This window comes from Serinus canaria, chromosome 2 (assembly GCF_022539315.1).
Source record: "Serinus canaria isolate serCan28SL12 chromosome 2, serCan2020, whole genome shotgun sequence".
Taxonomy (NCBI): Eukaryota; Metazoa; Chordata; class Aves; order Passeriformes; family Fringillidae; genus Serinus; species Serinus canaria.
In genome coordinates this window covers 64848945-64866003 of record NC_066315.1, presented here as the reverse complement: position 1 = coordinate 64866003, position 17059 = coordinate 64848945, and the positions used below count along the sequence as shown (strand labels likewise).

General features: G+C 41.8%; 1 protein-coding gene across 1 annotated transcript in view; it reads right to left on the bottom strand.

Annotated features, from left to right (window-relative positions):
• Window positions 1-246: 246 nt before the first annotated feature.
• NEDD9 (neural precursor cell expressed, developmentally down-regulated 9) overlaps window positions 247-17059 on the bottom strand; it is a 37645-nt gene continuing 20832 nt past the window's right edge. The window contains exons 3-7 of the mRNA XM_030236958.2: window positions 6709-6810; window positions 5755-5856; window positions 4118-5341; window positions 3704-3793; window positions 247-2864 (exon numbers count right to left, since the gene is read on the bottom strand). Coding sequence (XP_030092818.1) covers window positions 2373-2864; window positions 3704-3793; window positions 4118-5341; window positions 5755-5856; window positions 6709-6810 — 2010 coding nt within the window. The 3' untranslated portion in view covers window positions 247-2372. The remainder of the gene's footprint in view (window positions 2865-3703; window positions 3794-4117; window positions 5342-5754; window positions 5857-6708; window positions 6811-17059) is intronic.

Genomic DNA, 17059 nt, shown 5'->3' with positions numbered 1-17059 from the left:
TTGACACCTTGTGTGGCTGAGTTGTAAAAATGCTTCACCTGCTGCTTCTAGGCAGGCAGAGAAACTGTGTGTCCCTTCCTCTTAAACCACCAACTCCTCATTTCACACTATCAGCACTGACCAGTGAAAAGACAAAAAATGGGTTCTTCATTTTAGAATGGCTTTGATAGTATCAGCAAGCAGCACTATTTCCTTTGAATATGCTTAGAAGACTCTGAAAGCAAGAAAAACCAAGACCAAGCTGCCTTTTTTTAATATAAAAAACCGCTAGTAATTTTAATCATTAAAAATGACTCTCTACAAGACAACAAACAGTAATGCAGGGCTGCAATAAAGGTTCTCCTTTGGAAAGCACAAACTATCAACATAACCACTACACTTAGAAACACATTTTAACTTTCTAAGAATACACAGTGAAAAAAATGGACAAGGAAATCCAAAAGAATCCCAAACAACAATAGTACAAAACAGGTTCACACAGATTGCTTTTTGGCAACTGGCTATAGGTTACAAAATCACAACTGCTCTTTCAGGACATTATACCAGGCCAAGCCTAGGAGCCCATCCTGAGCCAGCTGGGTTGTGCTGGCTTCCACTGACCTTCCAGGAATGTTATGTACTCTGGAATGTTATGGTAGTGAACAGTGGTCTTCACTCTAAGACAATACATTAAGGCTGCAGGGTTTCATACACAGCTGAAATGGTTCTGTCACCTAAGACAGAAACAAACCCCATTTAAGTAAGGCACATGTTTGGCTACAAAATGGGAAAGGCAGGAGTCAGGCAGAAGTGAGAAGTGCCTGTTTCCCAGGAGCTACTGATCTCACAACCCTGCTGTTACCAGCGATCTGGCAAACTCTCTGAACACATTAATGTGGGACCACCTTGAAATAATAAGGACAGTAGTGTTTCTGCTTTAAAAATGCCAGAATCACCTGGAATTTTCCTGTGCTACTGCTCACTTTGAAGCACAGCTTTTAGGCTGTGGACCACAGGCAAATGGTGTTCTGTGACTTATTTTTAGGGGGTTCACAGAAGGGAATGATGACAAATAGGCTTATATGGGTTTTGGAGCGACCAGCATACATTACTTTTCTAAAGGAGCCTAACACTCTGCTAACAATTTTTAAGGGTCTACATTGAAAATTACTGGGCGGGACTGTGCGTATTTACTGATGGAATGGTCCCATTAAAACAGGACATCATTTTTGGCAACAGTGTAGTGCAGAAAAGACCAGTACCTACACAACAGAATTCTGGAACAAAAGCCCAGTAGTTTAATGGAAATCAGAATTGCAACAGATGCAATTAATTCCCAATAATATGTCCTAGAAAATTAAGTGCTACTTCTTCATTAAATTGTGTATATGCTACAGAGATGTTTAAATAGCTATTTCAAATTAAGCTCTTTTCTTTCCATACAAACTATAATTTGTATGTTAATCCTTCTGAAAGGGATCGGTATTTTGAAACTTTGTTCATCCACAGCCTCAAAGATGAGGCCAGTGGATCCTGGGATACCCTCAGGATAACTCTTGAGTCCATGAACAATAAGGCTTCCAAGCCTGACTGTTAAATTAAACTGCCAATGCAAGGACATACAAAATAAACATGTATGAAATTACATTGCTGGGAATCCATCCACGGTTTTGAAATCCCACGTTGCACAGTTATTAGAAACAGCGAAATCTGAATGCCAAAAGGTATTAAATATATACAATTCTCCCTTCCTCCTTTGAAGGTCCTGTTTCTTACATGGCCTAAAAATGCTTTTCTCCAAATGCTGTACGCCTTGCTTGATATGTTGCTTATTGCAGCTGTGCATGTATGTTGGTCAGAATGATCAAATGTTTTACACAACAAAGTAACATGGAGAGGAGTTAAACTTCACAGAATTAACCTATAGAAAGTAATTTCTAAGAAGGGAATGGAGTTCTATGAGAACCATTACACTTGCTTCATGGATTGCTACAAGTAGGTTTCACAACCAAGTCCATGCACCAGCATCAAGATGGAATGAAACAAAAAGAGTGCAGCATCCAGTTAACAAATATGCTGAGGAAACAGGCTGTATATACAAAAGGTATGCACTGTTTACCTGACACGTAATTTTTAAGGTGCTTAATTGATGTTTCAGGGAAGGTAGCAACATATACAAATACGCTGTGTATACAAATCTAAATGTGTGTAAGAAACAATACAGAACCAGACAATATTCCCAGATCCCTGATTTGATTAGACTCTCTAATGCATAAGAATGTATTTATAATATTTAATAAAAAATATCTAAAAAAAGATACCATTTACATAAAAATAGCTCCAGTTTGTCTGTTCTTCTGCTTTGCTGCTCACGGATTGGATTCTGCTGGGTTTCATAAGGACGCCATTTGGACCAGTGAGAGTTTGAATAACTGTGCGTGGTGAGAGAGCTCTGTGACTCGGTCCACCATCTTCTGCAGGGATGCTGTGTTGGGGTAACTCAAGGCAGCCGCCTTGGTGGCCAGAACAACGCTCTTGAGCAGTTCACACAGCTGGTTGCTGGAGTTCATCACTCTGTTGCACATGTCCTGAGTCGTCATCTGCCTCGCGAGCGTGTCCCCAATGAACACGAGTTTGTGCGCGCTCAGAATGATGAATTTGCTGTGCGCCACGAAGATCCGCGGGGGCTGAGAGGAGTTGACACAACTGAAAAAGGCATCGATGGCGTTCAGGAGGGAGCTGAAGTGAGTCTCGCACTGGTCGGAGTAGAAGAGAAGCAGGCGGCTGTCATGGGAGGTCTGGAGGGCCTGCGGAGGCTTCCATTTGGAGATGTCGTTCTCCACCGGCTTCGTGATCTCTTGCTCCAGACGCTGAAACTGATTGATCTGAAAGGAAAAACAAAAGCTCCCATCAGCAAGTGTTCTGGTAAGATGCTGTTACGAATTACAATTTCACTTTGTGCCTCGGGACATCCCTGGGTATCCTACCTTATGCTAAGCAAAAAGTAACAGTATGTTTTCTAGGATCAAGTGCTTTGATTACCATAAATCCAAACATGCAGAGTTCAGAACGGAGAAACATCTAAAATACCTCATTTGCATTTAAAAACCCCAACAACACAAACTCCTGAATTTACAGGCTGTTGCTCATTTGGAGTATTCTGAAATCACAAGTGAGAGAGATGGATCCAAGTGGCAATGACTCCTACACAATCTTTAAAAAGCTGTCATCTCTGTGGGATTTTGAGATGAAAACCCTTTAAATCTCACCTCCTCACTGCTTGTACAATTTTCTGCCATACAATATGGCAACATACTGAAGAATTAATATGAGGGCAAAGTGACAGCCCTCGATCTTGTGAACCTACTTTTTTTAGCACTAGAAGTGATGTTCAGCACAATATTTAACTGATGGTGTTGATGTTCACTGAGCAGATGTGAAGGTGGCACATGTATTCAGGATGGTCCAGTGATTAAGGCCCTGGATGGCAATTCAGGAAAGCCAAGTTCTCAAGCTGGCTTTGTGACTGACCTGCTGTGAGACATCACAGAAGCCTGTTTCTCTTCCATGGTGAACTTTTAGAGTTTTTAAACTCTTTGCTTTTTATTATCTGTATCCTTTGCACACTGCTAAGGGGAGGGCCCCTCCTCCTCTATTTGACCAGTGCTCCCTATGTGTAAGGAATGCTGCATTTCGGGGCAATTATATACCTGGGAGAACATACCTGATGGTGCTCTAGCTCCATTTTGCTCTGCTTGATGATATTTTCTTTCTCCAGAAGCTCCTTCTGTTGCCTTTCAAACTCTTCTTTCCCCTGTTTTGCATAACATAAGAGACTGTGTTAAATCAAAACTGCTTCTGAGCTAAATGGCAGCTCACAGGTCAAGAAAGAGGCTGCTTTGTGTTGGCTTTTTTACTAGTAGTGCACCACTAACAGAACATGAAAATGAAAGGATAGAGTGGCAGAGCAAAAGGCTGTCACTATTAGAAATCCAACAGTCCTCTTTGACAGGAAGTAATCACCCTGGTGAAATTACTCTCGAATATGCATTAGCATGGCAATCAGTTGCTGCTTCCAGAAAAACCACAGACAATTCCTACATGGCCTTGTGCAGAACAAGGTGTTGGGTTTACCTACCTGCAGGTGAACGTAATCATAGTCATCCATCCAGCTCTTTTCCGAGCCTTCACTGGCGGCACTGTAAGGGTGCTGGCCTTTACTCAGGAGCGGGGGAAGGGAGCTGCAGTGGTTCTGTGCTTTTTCTCCATGACGCTGCATCTGAGGACTGTCACACACACAGTCAGGAGCGCTCATTATATTCTCTGCTATGTTTTTGACACGGGAGCTGCCCAGTGCCTGCTTGAAGAGCAGCTCTGCGTTGACACTGATGGTGGTGGTCAGCTGCTTGGCATCGTCCGGGACCGTCCTTGCCACCATAACGAACCGATCCAGGTCGTCACACTTGTTCTGCACTCTGTTGACAGCCAGGACATTCAAAGACCAGCTGTAGCTGTTCAAGTCATGACTGGTTTGGGTAAGGATCTGGTGAGAGTCCTCCAGCCTTTGCACCTCCCTCCTCATTTTGTTGAGGAGGCTGCACTCAGACAGGCAGGAAGCATTGGCTGCCGATCCTTTGGCAAACTGGAGGTATTCCAACAGCGACTGCTCTACCTTATCCACAGCAGCGTGAATTTCATTGATGTGTTTCTCCATATACCCATAGGACCGCCAGTCTGGAGTGATGAAGGCTGTGAGGTGACTGACAGCTGCCTCCACCATCTGCTGGAGGCGATAAAGCCTCTCTATAGCAGTGTCTGGATCAAGGATTAGTCTTTTGTCCTGTGCAGTTGGTGCTGAATGAGAAGAGTCTTTTGATGTCGTTGACGACGTGGACATGTTACTCCTCGTGCTTCCTGTGCTGGAGAAAGACAACCTATTCATCCCATCAGTCACATCCTGTAAGCCTTTATTGTCTTGGAGGATTGGTGGTGGCACATCATAGACACCTTCTCTTCCTTCTGTGATGGGATTTTCACTGAGTCCTGTCTGTTGTCCTGGGAATGCAATTCCCCTTGGGGTATCATAAACATCTTTTTCAGGTGCAATTTGCTGTCCAAGAAAATGGTTTTGATGGTTCGTAGGGATGTCATAGACACTCTGTGTCTGTGGCATTCCACCTGGCAATAATAGGCTTTCAGGAGAAAATCTATTGAGTTCTTTTCCAGTTGCTTTGGTGATGGGAGGAGGAATATCATATACTCCCTCTGGTCTTACACTGTGGCCCACTGAAGATGATAAATCCCGCAAGTTTTCCCTCAGGGCTGTATCATCTTGGCACGCAGATGGAGGTGCAGCATAGACCTGAATCACAGAAAACAAAACATGAAACCTTTGACTAGAATAATGAAATATTTACCATCTTCCATCTGGGATGGAAGATCTGTTATTGGCTTTCAAAGAGTCGTATACTTAAGTGTGACTGAGAGTCAGTTTTAATATCTCACTTTTATCACTCATCTTGATGCAAATTCCCATAAGCAGCAAAATTCAAAAAGGCAGCATGCTGCCACAAAGATAATGTAGGTCTAATTATCAATTTATAGTTCATAACCTTAATTTTGATGCAGTGCTTCACTTTACCAGTTTTAACAATTTAAAACTTTTTGAAGTACTGAATCTCCTTCTCCTTCAGGATCATACATGTATCCTTGTTAGAACATGTCTTTGGTCAGACATGAAAATACAGGATCTTGTGGAAACAGAGTAATGCTTACCCCTTTGGCAGGTGGTATGTCATACACTCCTAAGGCTTTTGCTTCTCCCATGGGAACTTGAAGTGCAGGCCCCCTTACCGATGTGGGGGGAATATCATATATCTGAAGAAAGAATAAGTTGAATGAAGAAACAAGTCACCTCAGGGAAAGCTCTGCTATTAGATGGATTTTCATATTTTCTTTCTTTCCTCTCAGAAAGTTTGAACGTGACCAGAGCTCTTTAGTCTTTTTTTTCATTTGGGAGACCATCTTGGATTTGCTTAAAATTTTGGACAGTTTGGAGGAAAAGCATTTTGCTAGGTCTCCTCTGGGCAATGGTATGGACAGCAGGCTGGAGAGATGAAGTCAAGGCTGACTTCCCTCCTGAGAGGTAAATCAGGGTCAGTCTACTACAGATACCTCTTGGGCTGAACATGTGACCAGAACTGATCACACCCTTCCAGTCAGGGTGGCTGAGTTCCAGGTCCTGCCAGCATCCACTCTACAAGCCTCTGGTCCTGGGGACTCACTGCTAAGAGTGCCCCCCAGAACAAAGATAAAGTTCAAGCTCAGTGACATGGTGCAGTCAATAGGTGGTGAAAACAGCTCCCTGCATAGCAGCTGTTCATCTAGGCGGTAATTTTATCCTTACTGAGTGAATTACTGTCAACTATGCATCAACAAAGTACAGGGGAAAAAAACGTTCCCAGGCAGCAAGTTTATTCTGTTTAGATATACTCTTTGATCAAAACAGAGAGAACAAATGGGACTTTTGTGTTTGGTGTGCTGCCAAATCTTAGCCAACATCAAATAAAACTTTGAAATACGTCTGTGATCTGTGAATAAGCCACAGCATCTAATTAAAACATATTTTCTCTCTGAAATGAGAGAACTTGCCTTGCTTATAAAAGTCTGGTAGAAATTCATCACCTTTTGCGCTCTGTCAGCCTTGCTGGCACTTTTATTGGTACCTACCCCTTGGAGAGGGCGAACGGGGGGGATATCGTAGGCATCCTTCTGGTGCTTAGATGGGAATTCATAAACATAACCTTGTCCTGACCTGACTGGTGTTATTACCTGTGGGAAAAGGAAAAAGAAGAAATGTTAAATCTCTGAGGATGTTCTCTCTGTAACAATCCAATCCTGTTAACATTCGTGCATCATTGGCAATGTTAGTAACACCAGTCTGCACACCCTTCTGAGAGCTGCACATTTTAAATGAGCGTTAGTAGCTACAAACACAGCATTTTTTCTTTCCAGACCAGCCCTGACATGACTGTTTGCTAGTGCTCTACAATGTCATCTATTTGCCAAGCACAGATTCTGAGGTCTGAGAGCTCTGTCCTTTCTTCCCACTGACCTCCTATTAGCACAGACCGCAAGAGGTGATGGCTGCACCACCCACTCGCTGAGATCAGGGCTGTGTACACTGATCCTACTACCTGTGGGTGTCCCCATTCCTTGTCAGAGGCTTAAAATACTATGTTAAGTCTCTGGGAGTCTACACCTTTGCTTGTAGAGGTATTTCCCAGCTACCCCAGCAGGACTCCATGTGTTACTGTGCTCCATAGACAACATCCTGGAGTACTGAGTGTGAGTTGAGGCTTTGGAAATTCTTTACACAGAAATGCCAAGCTTAAACCTTCCAAAGCAGGACATTCAATTTTGCTGTCTCTGCTTGGTTTATCCATGTTAGTGGCTAAGAGAAGGGAAATGTCAAGCCATTCTTGAAGTATATAATGCAATAACAGCTTCTGAAAAACAAGAAAGCTTAGATTTTAGATTTTCTGTCATTTTGTAAGCCATTGACTACCATAATAACTACAAATAAAATCTGGTGAAAAATAAATGCCTTAAGTCTTGGACAGCATCTGCACAGCAGAATTTCAGTACAGTGTGGTATGAAAGAAATGTTACCTAACCCTAAAAGAGAACTGGGTTTGTAGTGGAAATGCTGACATCTTAACCTCTGCTGCTGCTATTTAGCTCTAAGAAAAAAATATAAATACTGTAACCCAAAGGTTACAGTTATTGGAAGCTTCCCATAATGGGTCACTCCAGACAGTATCCCTCCCAAACTACTCTCATGTAGTACTGGGATTATTCTGTTTGCCAGAGAAAATTCTAACTTGTATCAACATCATTTCTTCATGCTTTTTCTGCCAATGAGGGTCAGTGACCAGACTAGAATAGTTTGCCATATATATTTTGCATCCTTTTTCCCCCCCAGGCTGTGTACTGCCAGTCAAATGCTTTCTACCCAAGTCAAGAAAAGAAGGATTTGGTTTTAAGTAATGTTTACTCAGAGGTTCCTCCCAAGGGGTCCAAAATTACAACCTTGGAGTTGCTTGAGTGAGTCATTCAGTGTGTTAAAGAGATCCTCTGGGAGAACTGACAATGTACAGTAAAAACAAAGGGCTGTTTCCTGGGTAGCCCATCTCCACCAGCCCTTCTACTGCTGTGAACACAGTGGCATTAGGCTGCTTGCTAATATGCTGGGAAACTGCTTGACCCTCCCAGAGAAAAGAAACAACAGGGTGTCCATGGCAGGCAGCCAGAGGCCCCACGCAGCGCTGGAAGCAGGAGGAATGGTGCACTGCTGCAGTCTGGCTCTGCTTCACCTGCTGCTTGCTGCCTAGAGGGACCATGAAGGACTCAGGATGTGTCAGGCTCCAAAAAGACAGATATTGGTTGCTCGGTGTGAAATTTTTATACCCACTTGCTCAGTTTTGTTCTACAGCAGAAACTGAATGACTGAAGTGCTTCAGGATAAAAGGAAGCTCAGAGGAGACCTTATCACTCTCTACAGCTCCCTGAAAGGTGGCTGTAGGCAGCTGGGGCTTGATCTCTTCTCCCAGGCAATGACTGACAGAACAAGAGACACAATCTTAAGCTGTGCCGGGGAAGTTTAGATTAGATGTTAGAAAAAAATTCTTCACTGAAAGAGTGATTGGGCACTGGTCTGCCCAAGGAAGTGGTGGAGTCACTGTCCTCAGACATTTTTTTAAAAAAAGACTGGATGTGGCACTCAGTGCCATAGTTTAGTTGATGAGGAGGTGTTAGGTCACAGGTTGGACTTAATGACCTCAAAGGTCTTTTCCAACCTAGTTTTTCTGTGATTGTGTGATAAAAGACACCACCACTCTTCTTGCTCAGAGATCTCCATGATCAAGATCTCCATGATCTTGATCTCCATGAACAAAGTCACAGGCCTCTAATATAAAAAAGGGAGTTGATCCAAGCAGCACAGGTAATAAGGCACAGAATCACAGAAGGCTGGAAAAGACCTTTAGGATCAGTGGGTCCAGCCGCTGCCAAGTCCACCACTAAGCCATGTCCCTAAGCACACACAAGTAAAACTACTTGTTCTTCTCACAGGTAAACATGGTATTTTGCTTTTGTAACAAGAATCCCTGGTCACAAAACAGATTATCTCCTTGCACCATGGAGCCTGGAACATTGATGGAAGAGAAGCTGGTCATGCCCAGTACTTGCAGAGAAATTCTCCTTCACTCTGCACCCAGGAGTTTCATGCAGCTGCAGTTACTCTGGTAGCCCATCTTTAGAGGCCTTTCCCACTTCTCAAAAAGTCCTGACATACCAGATGCCATATGAAAGATTTACAGTACTACAAGGGTGCTGCTTTTATTTACTGTGCTGATACAATCCTAAAAAGCTACACTAAAGCTAGATGGACCACAAAGGAAACCAGCTTGACTCAGCACTGCAGGACTTTTGATATCATCTAGGCACTTTTGCTCTTTCCCAGACCTGAAGCAGTGGTCAAGCAGTGTCACTCCTTTACTTAGTTGAAACAAAAATGTGCCCTGGGTGTGTCTAACTGCTGTCAAAGAAAGTGAGAGGTTAAAGTGCAAAATGCTTGATTCTGGGTATTCATGAGTAGAGCCTGCCTGCAAGTGCAGCTGAGGACAGGAGACCTGAGGTGTCTGCAGGGCTGTGGTTAGCAGTGCACTCTACTGATGGTGGCATTTATTTTCCAAATAAAAATGCATGAGATGCTTTTATGTCTGCTCCTCTTTAGGCTTTCGAGAAAGTCAGATGAAAGGCATAAAATATGATTTTAAGATACTCAGCAACAACCAAAGTTTGCTGATAACATGAAAGACAGCTTTTTTCTCCCAGTGACTTGGCTATTATTTTCCTGTGTGGAGGATTATTATGCAGTAACAACATGTTACGAGCAATTTCACAGCAAAATCTCCTGCAGATGATAATCTGGTCTGTACTGAGTACAAGAATATTTCCTGTTGTACCTCCACCCCTCTTTCCTTCCAATGCTTTTCATTAAGCTGGACTGCTTATTCCTGGTCAATTCAGGACAGAAGAAACTCATCACCTATGCTTATCTTGAGTAAACATTTTGTAACAGTAATTAAAAGAATGCCCACACTACTTGACAAAGGGAAAATGTGGGGCATTTGCTCTTTCTCTCATGACCTCACACGGGTCATCAGGACATGGGGTTGTGCTGCTTCTTCTGTTGGAGGAAGAGACAGAAGTAACTTCTGTAACATTCAATTTTGGATATTTAGAATTAACTTTTGAATTTGGTATTTACCCATAAACATAGTAAATTAACTTGCTGCTTCTGAATGGGATGCTCGGCCCTTCCAATGCATGGCTGAACATTTTTTTATGGTTTTATTTTTCATGGTAGTTTACTTTTGAAGATGAATTCAGAAGGAAGGAGGTGACTGCAAAGGAAAGGTTCCACATTAGCCACTCCTAGAACAGGGACAGCAGCCCCATCTGACACTCACAAATTTATTTTCTAACAAATGCCATTGCACTTCATACCTCATCAGGATTATTTTCCCTTTTACCTCTTCTCTTTTAAGAATGCCTGTGGTCACCCAAGTATAAAAAAATAATCCTGCATTTCAAACCAGCAATTTTCCTTGTTTACGTGTTAAAGGAAACAGATGGTGTTCCCACAAACTCTTTAGCTCAACAACATTCTCAAAACATTGTTAACCACTTAATCCATGCAGAGCAGCTAACAGGGACCAGCTTTGGCTCTGCTGAAAGATGTAATGAGCCTTCAAACTTTCAGTACTGCAAAACAAAGACAACTGAGCAGAGAGTTTGTTCTGTTCTTTCTGAAGAACCACGCTCTTCCAAAAGCAATTACTTGGGCCTATTCCATGCCAATGGCACGTCCCTAACCAAGAAAAAAGAGCTGAATGTGCATGTACTTTACAAAATATCCTGCCATGTGGTTCATTAAATCCCGCTTCCCTAAATATAGGGGGGGAAAAACAAACATTCTATTTCTTCCAGGATTAAAAGGCATGTTAGGCTGCAACAGAGAACATTCCTAACTACGGCAACAAGAAAACCATTCTCATTCTCGTGCTTACAGCAGATACACAACACTGTAGTTTACATTGTTTCACAAGGACAAAGAGAAAATAAACCTACTGAGGCAAACAAAATTACTCTGAATTTATGGCATGTACAGTGAGGGCAGAATTTGGCCTGTTCTCATGAACTGCAGTTCCTGATATGCAGAATGATGGGAAACAAGTGAGTTTTACAGGTGGCAGAACTGATCAGAGGTACACTGCACCTCTGCAACACCTTGCCCCACCCAAACCACAGGCAGAGGGCAGCTATAAAGGGCAGCTTGGTGTTTCCTGGTATGGTCCCTCAACCCCGAGAGCTCACTGATGCCTGCTGGCTGCTTTTTAAATAGATTATAAATAGTGCTTTTTGAAGGTGGGAAAGAGGGGGCATATATTTTAAATTGGGACAAATAAGTGTATTAAAACATCTTTGCCCCCACTATGCTCTCCTCTTCACCCCACGGGCAGGGCTCAGCAGCTGATGAGCTGATGCCATCCACTGCTTACCCTGGGAAAAGTTCTGCCCTGGAAGAGGCCAGGTGGTGGTGGTGCATAAAAGGGGGCTGGCATAAAGCCTGGGTGTGGGAAAAATGAATCAAAGTGTAAGGAAATGAAAAAAAAAAAAAAAAGTCATGCCTGTTTAGTGTTGTAAATTATTTCTTTAAATTTAACATGAAGCTCTAACTGTTGAAAGCTCTAATGGTTGAAATTCTGTTGCTGAGCCCATTAAGTGGATATGTAACAGCCACCTGGGCTCTCTTAGGCTTGGAATAAGCATTAAACAGACAAGGAGAATACAGGGAAATATCAGAGACAATTAAGGAGAAAAGAACTCCCTATTCTCATGAAGTCCTAGCATTTTGCAAGGCAGTGACAGAAGCCATGGAATTATGTCAAATCAGGCAGTGAACCACTTCTTAACCATTCTTTCTGTCCTGCTGCATGTAATTAGGAAGCCACGTGTGTCTCTTTAAATGTTTTGCAATTTTTTTCCCCCTGGGGAAGTTTCAGTGGCTAAGTTGAACCGCAGGAAGGTTGGGTTGAAAAACACACAGGTAATTTAGGTATTTGAAAGAACCTGGCTAGCTGGCTAAAACTGTCATTTTTACAGAAAGCACACAGAGTTTCCACCCATGTATTCTGCAAGCTGCATCAGGATTTCCAGTGACTGATAATAAATTTCCTGACAGTAATACCTTCTATATCACTTTCTGTTGCCTGCTCTGAAAAAACCAGGCAATCATGTTTTTACTTACTCATTTGCTGTATACAATGACAGTGTATTTCCCTGCTGCCAGCAAGCAGAAGTTGGAGTTTCACATGTGCTAAGGATACTCTTATCAATGACTGGGTTTGTAAGTTGCTACAGGTAGTAAGATTATGAACCCATAGCACTTTATTTTAATCCAAATAATGTATGAACATTGGGCCACTATAAAATGTTCTGGTGCAGTATTTTCTGCCAAGACTGAGCTGTTGGAGGGCTTTGATCAAGTCTCACGAGCTGGAAGAGGGTGGAGAAGTCTGTAGAGGCATTTTTTCTGATGCACTGGACTTGCAGCCCAGCTATGAGTTGTTTCTAGCGCTAAGGCCCAAATGTCTCTGCCAGGCAAAAGGAAATGGACAGAAATGGCTGAATTGGTTTTCTGGGCTGAGCGAGTTATCAGCTGTAGCACCAAGGCACGTTGTGACACCTCTGCTTGTTTCTGAGGGGGTGTTCACCACTGAGATTTCTTAGAATACTCAGATGTGTGAAGATAAGAACACATGACAAATACTACCCCGAACAGAGCTGATTATTTCTTGATGCTGCTTTTATCTTTAAAAATCCTGCTTATTTTCTCCTACACAATCTCCATTTGCTGTCCAAGACCTACAGCTATGAAGATTCTGCTGTAAATGCTCTCAAAACCTAAAGCAGGTCCAGATGTCTCTTACTCATGGTGTGTTAAAAATGCCTAACTCCTCAGGCTCAGGCATTTAAACAGAAACTTTTAAATGTGCCTATGAAGTGCCTCCCCAGTAGATGCCCAGTCTTAAAAAACACCCCTGTGGTACTGTCATAACAGCACGTAAGGAAAAGGGGTGTTACAATTTTGAGGTTGTATTATTTCAACAAGAATTACACGAATTTTGGGTTGTGAGTCTTGAAGATATAGAGGACAAGCTGTGAAACAAATTTAAGATAAAAAATGTGACATCACAAACTGGCCTGGATTTATACCCTCACTGCTGGTGAAAAGGGCATAACCAACTGCTTCGCAACTAGCCTAATCCTGAATTTTTAACTTCTGGTAGGACTTCTTCCATTAATCAGTACACAAAAGCAGGGTCATGACAATATCTTTAAGTTTTGATCTTTTCCTAAATCTGAAGTGCACGTTTATAGTCTTTGCAAGCAATTTAAAAAAAAAATAAATCAGTGGAGTTACACAAATGTTCTAAGCTCTGATTAGTATAAAATGACAGGGCTCTATGAAGTGTGGGGGAATAGTGCTGAACTTGCATTAGTTGTAGCTTTAGATGATAGCGTTGAATTTTTTCTCACTGATGTTCATGATTGCAAACTAAATGCAGATAAAAAGGTCTGTATCTCCAGATCTTACCAAATGAGCTGTACAAAGCACAAAAATATCTCAATAGCTTTGTCACTGGCAAGATTTGACTGGAAATGTTTTTTTTCTTTATTTGATGATGTTTTTGTGACATGATCCTGCTCTCTCTCACATCAGCTCTAGGGCTTGCTGCCAGTTGTGTTATGAGCAACATTTCTGCTCGCTTCAGTGAACAGCCTGGCCTTGAACTGCAAGGCTGACTGGGAAGGAGTATTTCCAAGATTCTGGTAAGAGTCATTCTTGCTCACAAAATGTAATTAAAGACAGTCTAACACTTCTGAGAATGTCCTGTTTTTGAGAGGAGAGGAAGAGAACAAGAAAGATGAGCAAATCATACCATTACTATTAACTTATCAGCATTTTAAAGAGTGTGAAGAAGACAGTTGTCCAAAACTATTGATAAGAGTTTTACCAGTGTCATGTCATCTCCATGACAATTACTCATATTTAGGCAGACAGAGACATCATCATTTTTGCATGCATTTCCCAACAGAGCTAAAAAGCTGATGTGTCACAGGACTGGTGATAGAACAGTCATGAACTCTGAAATAATGTCTATGGATGGGTCTTACAGAGAAAGAATCCCCCCAAATTATTGCGTGATAAGTTTTAGTGGAGAAATATGCGTGTCTGCTAAAGCATTCTCTGGAAAACTGTGATTAAATCTGAGCTGCAGTTTCGATAAATGAAAAGTATGTGGCAAAACTCAGCACCTCAGCATCTGGATCTCTCGTCCATGATAAAAAAGAGTATCTTGCTTTGGCCATCCCAGTCTGTCTAGTCTCCCCACTTCAAAAAGGTTGTCACATGAAGAACCAACTGCAAACCAGTGCTTGTCTTCTGTGCTGATAATACTATGACTGACTCTTTTCAAAGACAGAAGCCCAAGTTTAGGGCAAGTTTGGCAGAGGACAGGAAAGAAAGAAAATGCATGAGGTATTAAGACAGATAGGGCAGAGTGTGTCTTGCTGTAAAGGACATGAAATCCTAAAGGTTCACAATCAAAAACCAGTTTGGTTCAGTTCATATAAATAATTTTAATTCTTTGAGGTGCTTCACCTTTTTTCTGTTTTTTTTTCCTCCTATATTGAATTTCTAGATTAGGGGAGAAGCTTCATTTGGGAATTGTTGTAACAGGGTATTTCCATGACTTCTTGTTTCTCTTCCTTTAAGACATTTCTCAGAACAGATCCTTCCCTGTCATCAATTTCAGTTTTTGTGAATCGGCATTTCCCAGTGGGCAAAAAAATGGTTGAGACGAAGCATTGCTGGAGAGTTTCAATTCCACAAGAGTGTTCTCAGAGGCACACTTGGGCAGAAACAATGGAAGTGCCCCTAAATCATTTAAGCTGGGAACTGAGCTGCTCTGAGAGAGGGAGGCAAATAAAACCTTCCATGAGGAAGAAGCTTGATTTGATTTTATTTCATTTGTAGAGGCTCTCTGGCTCAGAAGCTGTATTGGCTCCATTTCTGTATGGGTATCTCAGGGCAGCTGTACAGACAAGTGCTTCTAGTAAGTGGTGTTTAGATTAGCACAGCTTGCTTTGGCAAGTTTATGGAAGGCAAAGACACCTTTTAAACAGATATAAACTCCATCCTTAACTGGTTTTTTTGCCAGACCTCAGTCAGGACTGTTTTATACCAGACCTCAGTCAGGACTGACTGTGCTTATGTAAAAGTTGTGATGGTAAGACCCAGTGGGAATATATTAGTGTCTTTTAAGGATTAGGGAGAGACTGGCTTATGGAAGGTTCCTGTCTCCTGGGAACTTAGCTACCTTAATTTCACTTTGCACCCATTTTAACAATCTGTTTGGGGAGAAAGATTAATTTAGATTCGTGTTAAAAAAAACAAAAGATGCAATACTGCCACTGCTATATAAAAAAGAAAAATTGAAATGTTTCATGAAAACATATGGAATGATGATATTCTGATGCTAATTAGTCATCCTCCAAATCAAAACATTTAAGAAATCACAGAATGCCTGCCAAGACTTTAGATTTCACTAGAACTGTATTTTCTGATGGCCAGCAACCTTTCTTCATCTACCCATTTCCTATCTCCAGAAACCATACTTCCTCCTTATGATGAGATTCACTTTCAGAATAATCAGTTTTCCACTCATGTGGATTTTTTTTTCAGCTGCTGTGCTTAGTTTTTAGTACTTGGAGGGCAATTTAGATTACCTGAATCTGGTGATTTGCTTCAGACATAACCAAAGGTTCAGTTAGGTTTCAAACCACCAAGAAAGAACCCACAAGCTTGCATTTTTCTTTTATTGCTACTATTACTATTGTTTTACTATTTTTAGCAAAGGTTTGATCCTGCTCTTGGGGAGACAGATTTGTGTCCCTGGTAACCTCAGTTATTGGATGAGACTGCAGGACTGGCCTTTTTCTTCTGATACTCCAGGGGGAAAATGCATGCCTCTGGTCTACAAATAGAACTGATGAAAAAGAGCCCTGTGCTCAGGGAGGAACAGGGAGTAATGTTGAGCTCATATATTTGCTCAGCCTAATAAAATGCAGTCTTTTTCTTGAAATACTTCTCTACAAATCACATCAGTGACTAACTACTGCTTACTCTGCCTTGTGGAGGAGGGATTAACTGCACTGACTTTTTATCAGTAAAATGGTTGTTCTCCTATTAACGCCACATGGAAAATTACAAGGGAAACTCCCGAGCCCAAGAAAACAGCTGTGTGCTGTTTTAACCACTGAGCTTGCATTTAACTTGAGGTATTTTCATCCTTTAGAGCACACTTTATGAAAGCAAGCTCTGAGTGTTGAGGTATGTGTGACCATTGCTGCTGCACTCAGCAAACTTCCTGTGTGTTCAGCACTTTAACACAGAAGCAATATTTTGTTACGAGGGATACAAATCCCCAAAGCAGAGTTTGTAATGTGAAAGCAGAAGAAAAGAGGGACTATATGATCACTGCTGGGGCCATTTATGGAAACCCCATCACAGGAAACTGTGGTATTTCAGGCCTGAGGGTAAATGGGGACATTATTTTGGAATGTAAATACATTTTACCAACAAACTGCAAAACACCAGATATGATCTCATTCTTTCTGATAACAAAATAATCTGTCACACAACTCTTTACTGTGCTTAATGTCTTTCTCTTCTTATTTCATAAATGTGAAAATAGGCAAGGAAAAGAAGACAGTAGTGTAAAGGCAGGCTTATTTCTGGAACTAACATTATAAGGAGCCATTTGTTTCTTCCCAGCTAGGGCAGTACTTGTGTAATTGGAAGGAAAAATGTCCTAATGTGGCTAACTTGCTCCTGCTACTGAAGCCTGTGCCAGAATTGTCAGGGTGGTGCTGCTTGTGGGGTGGT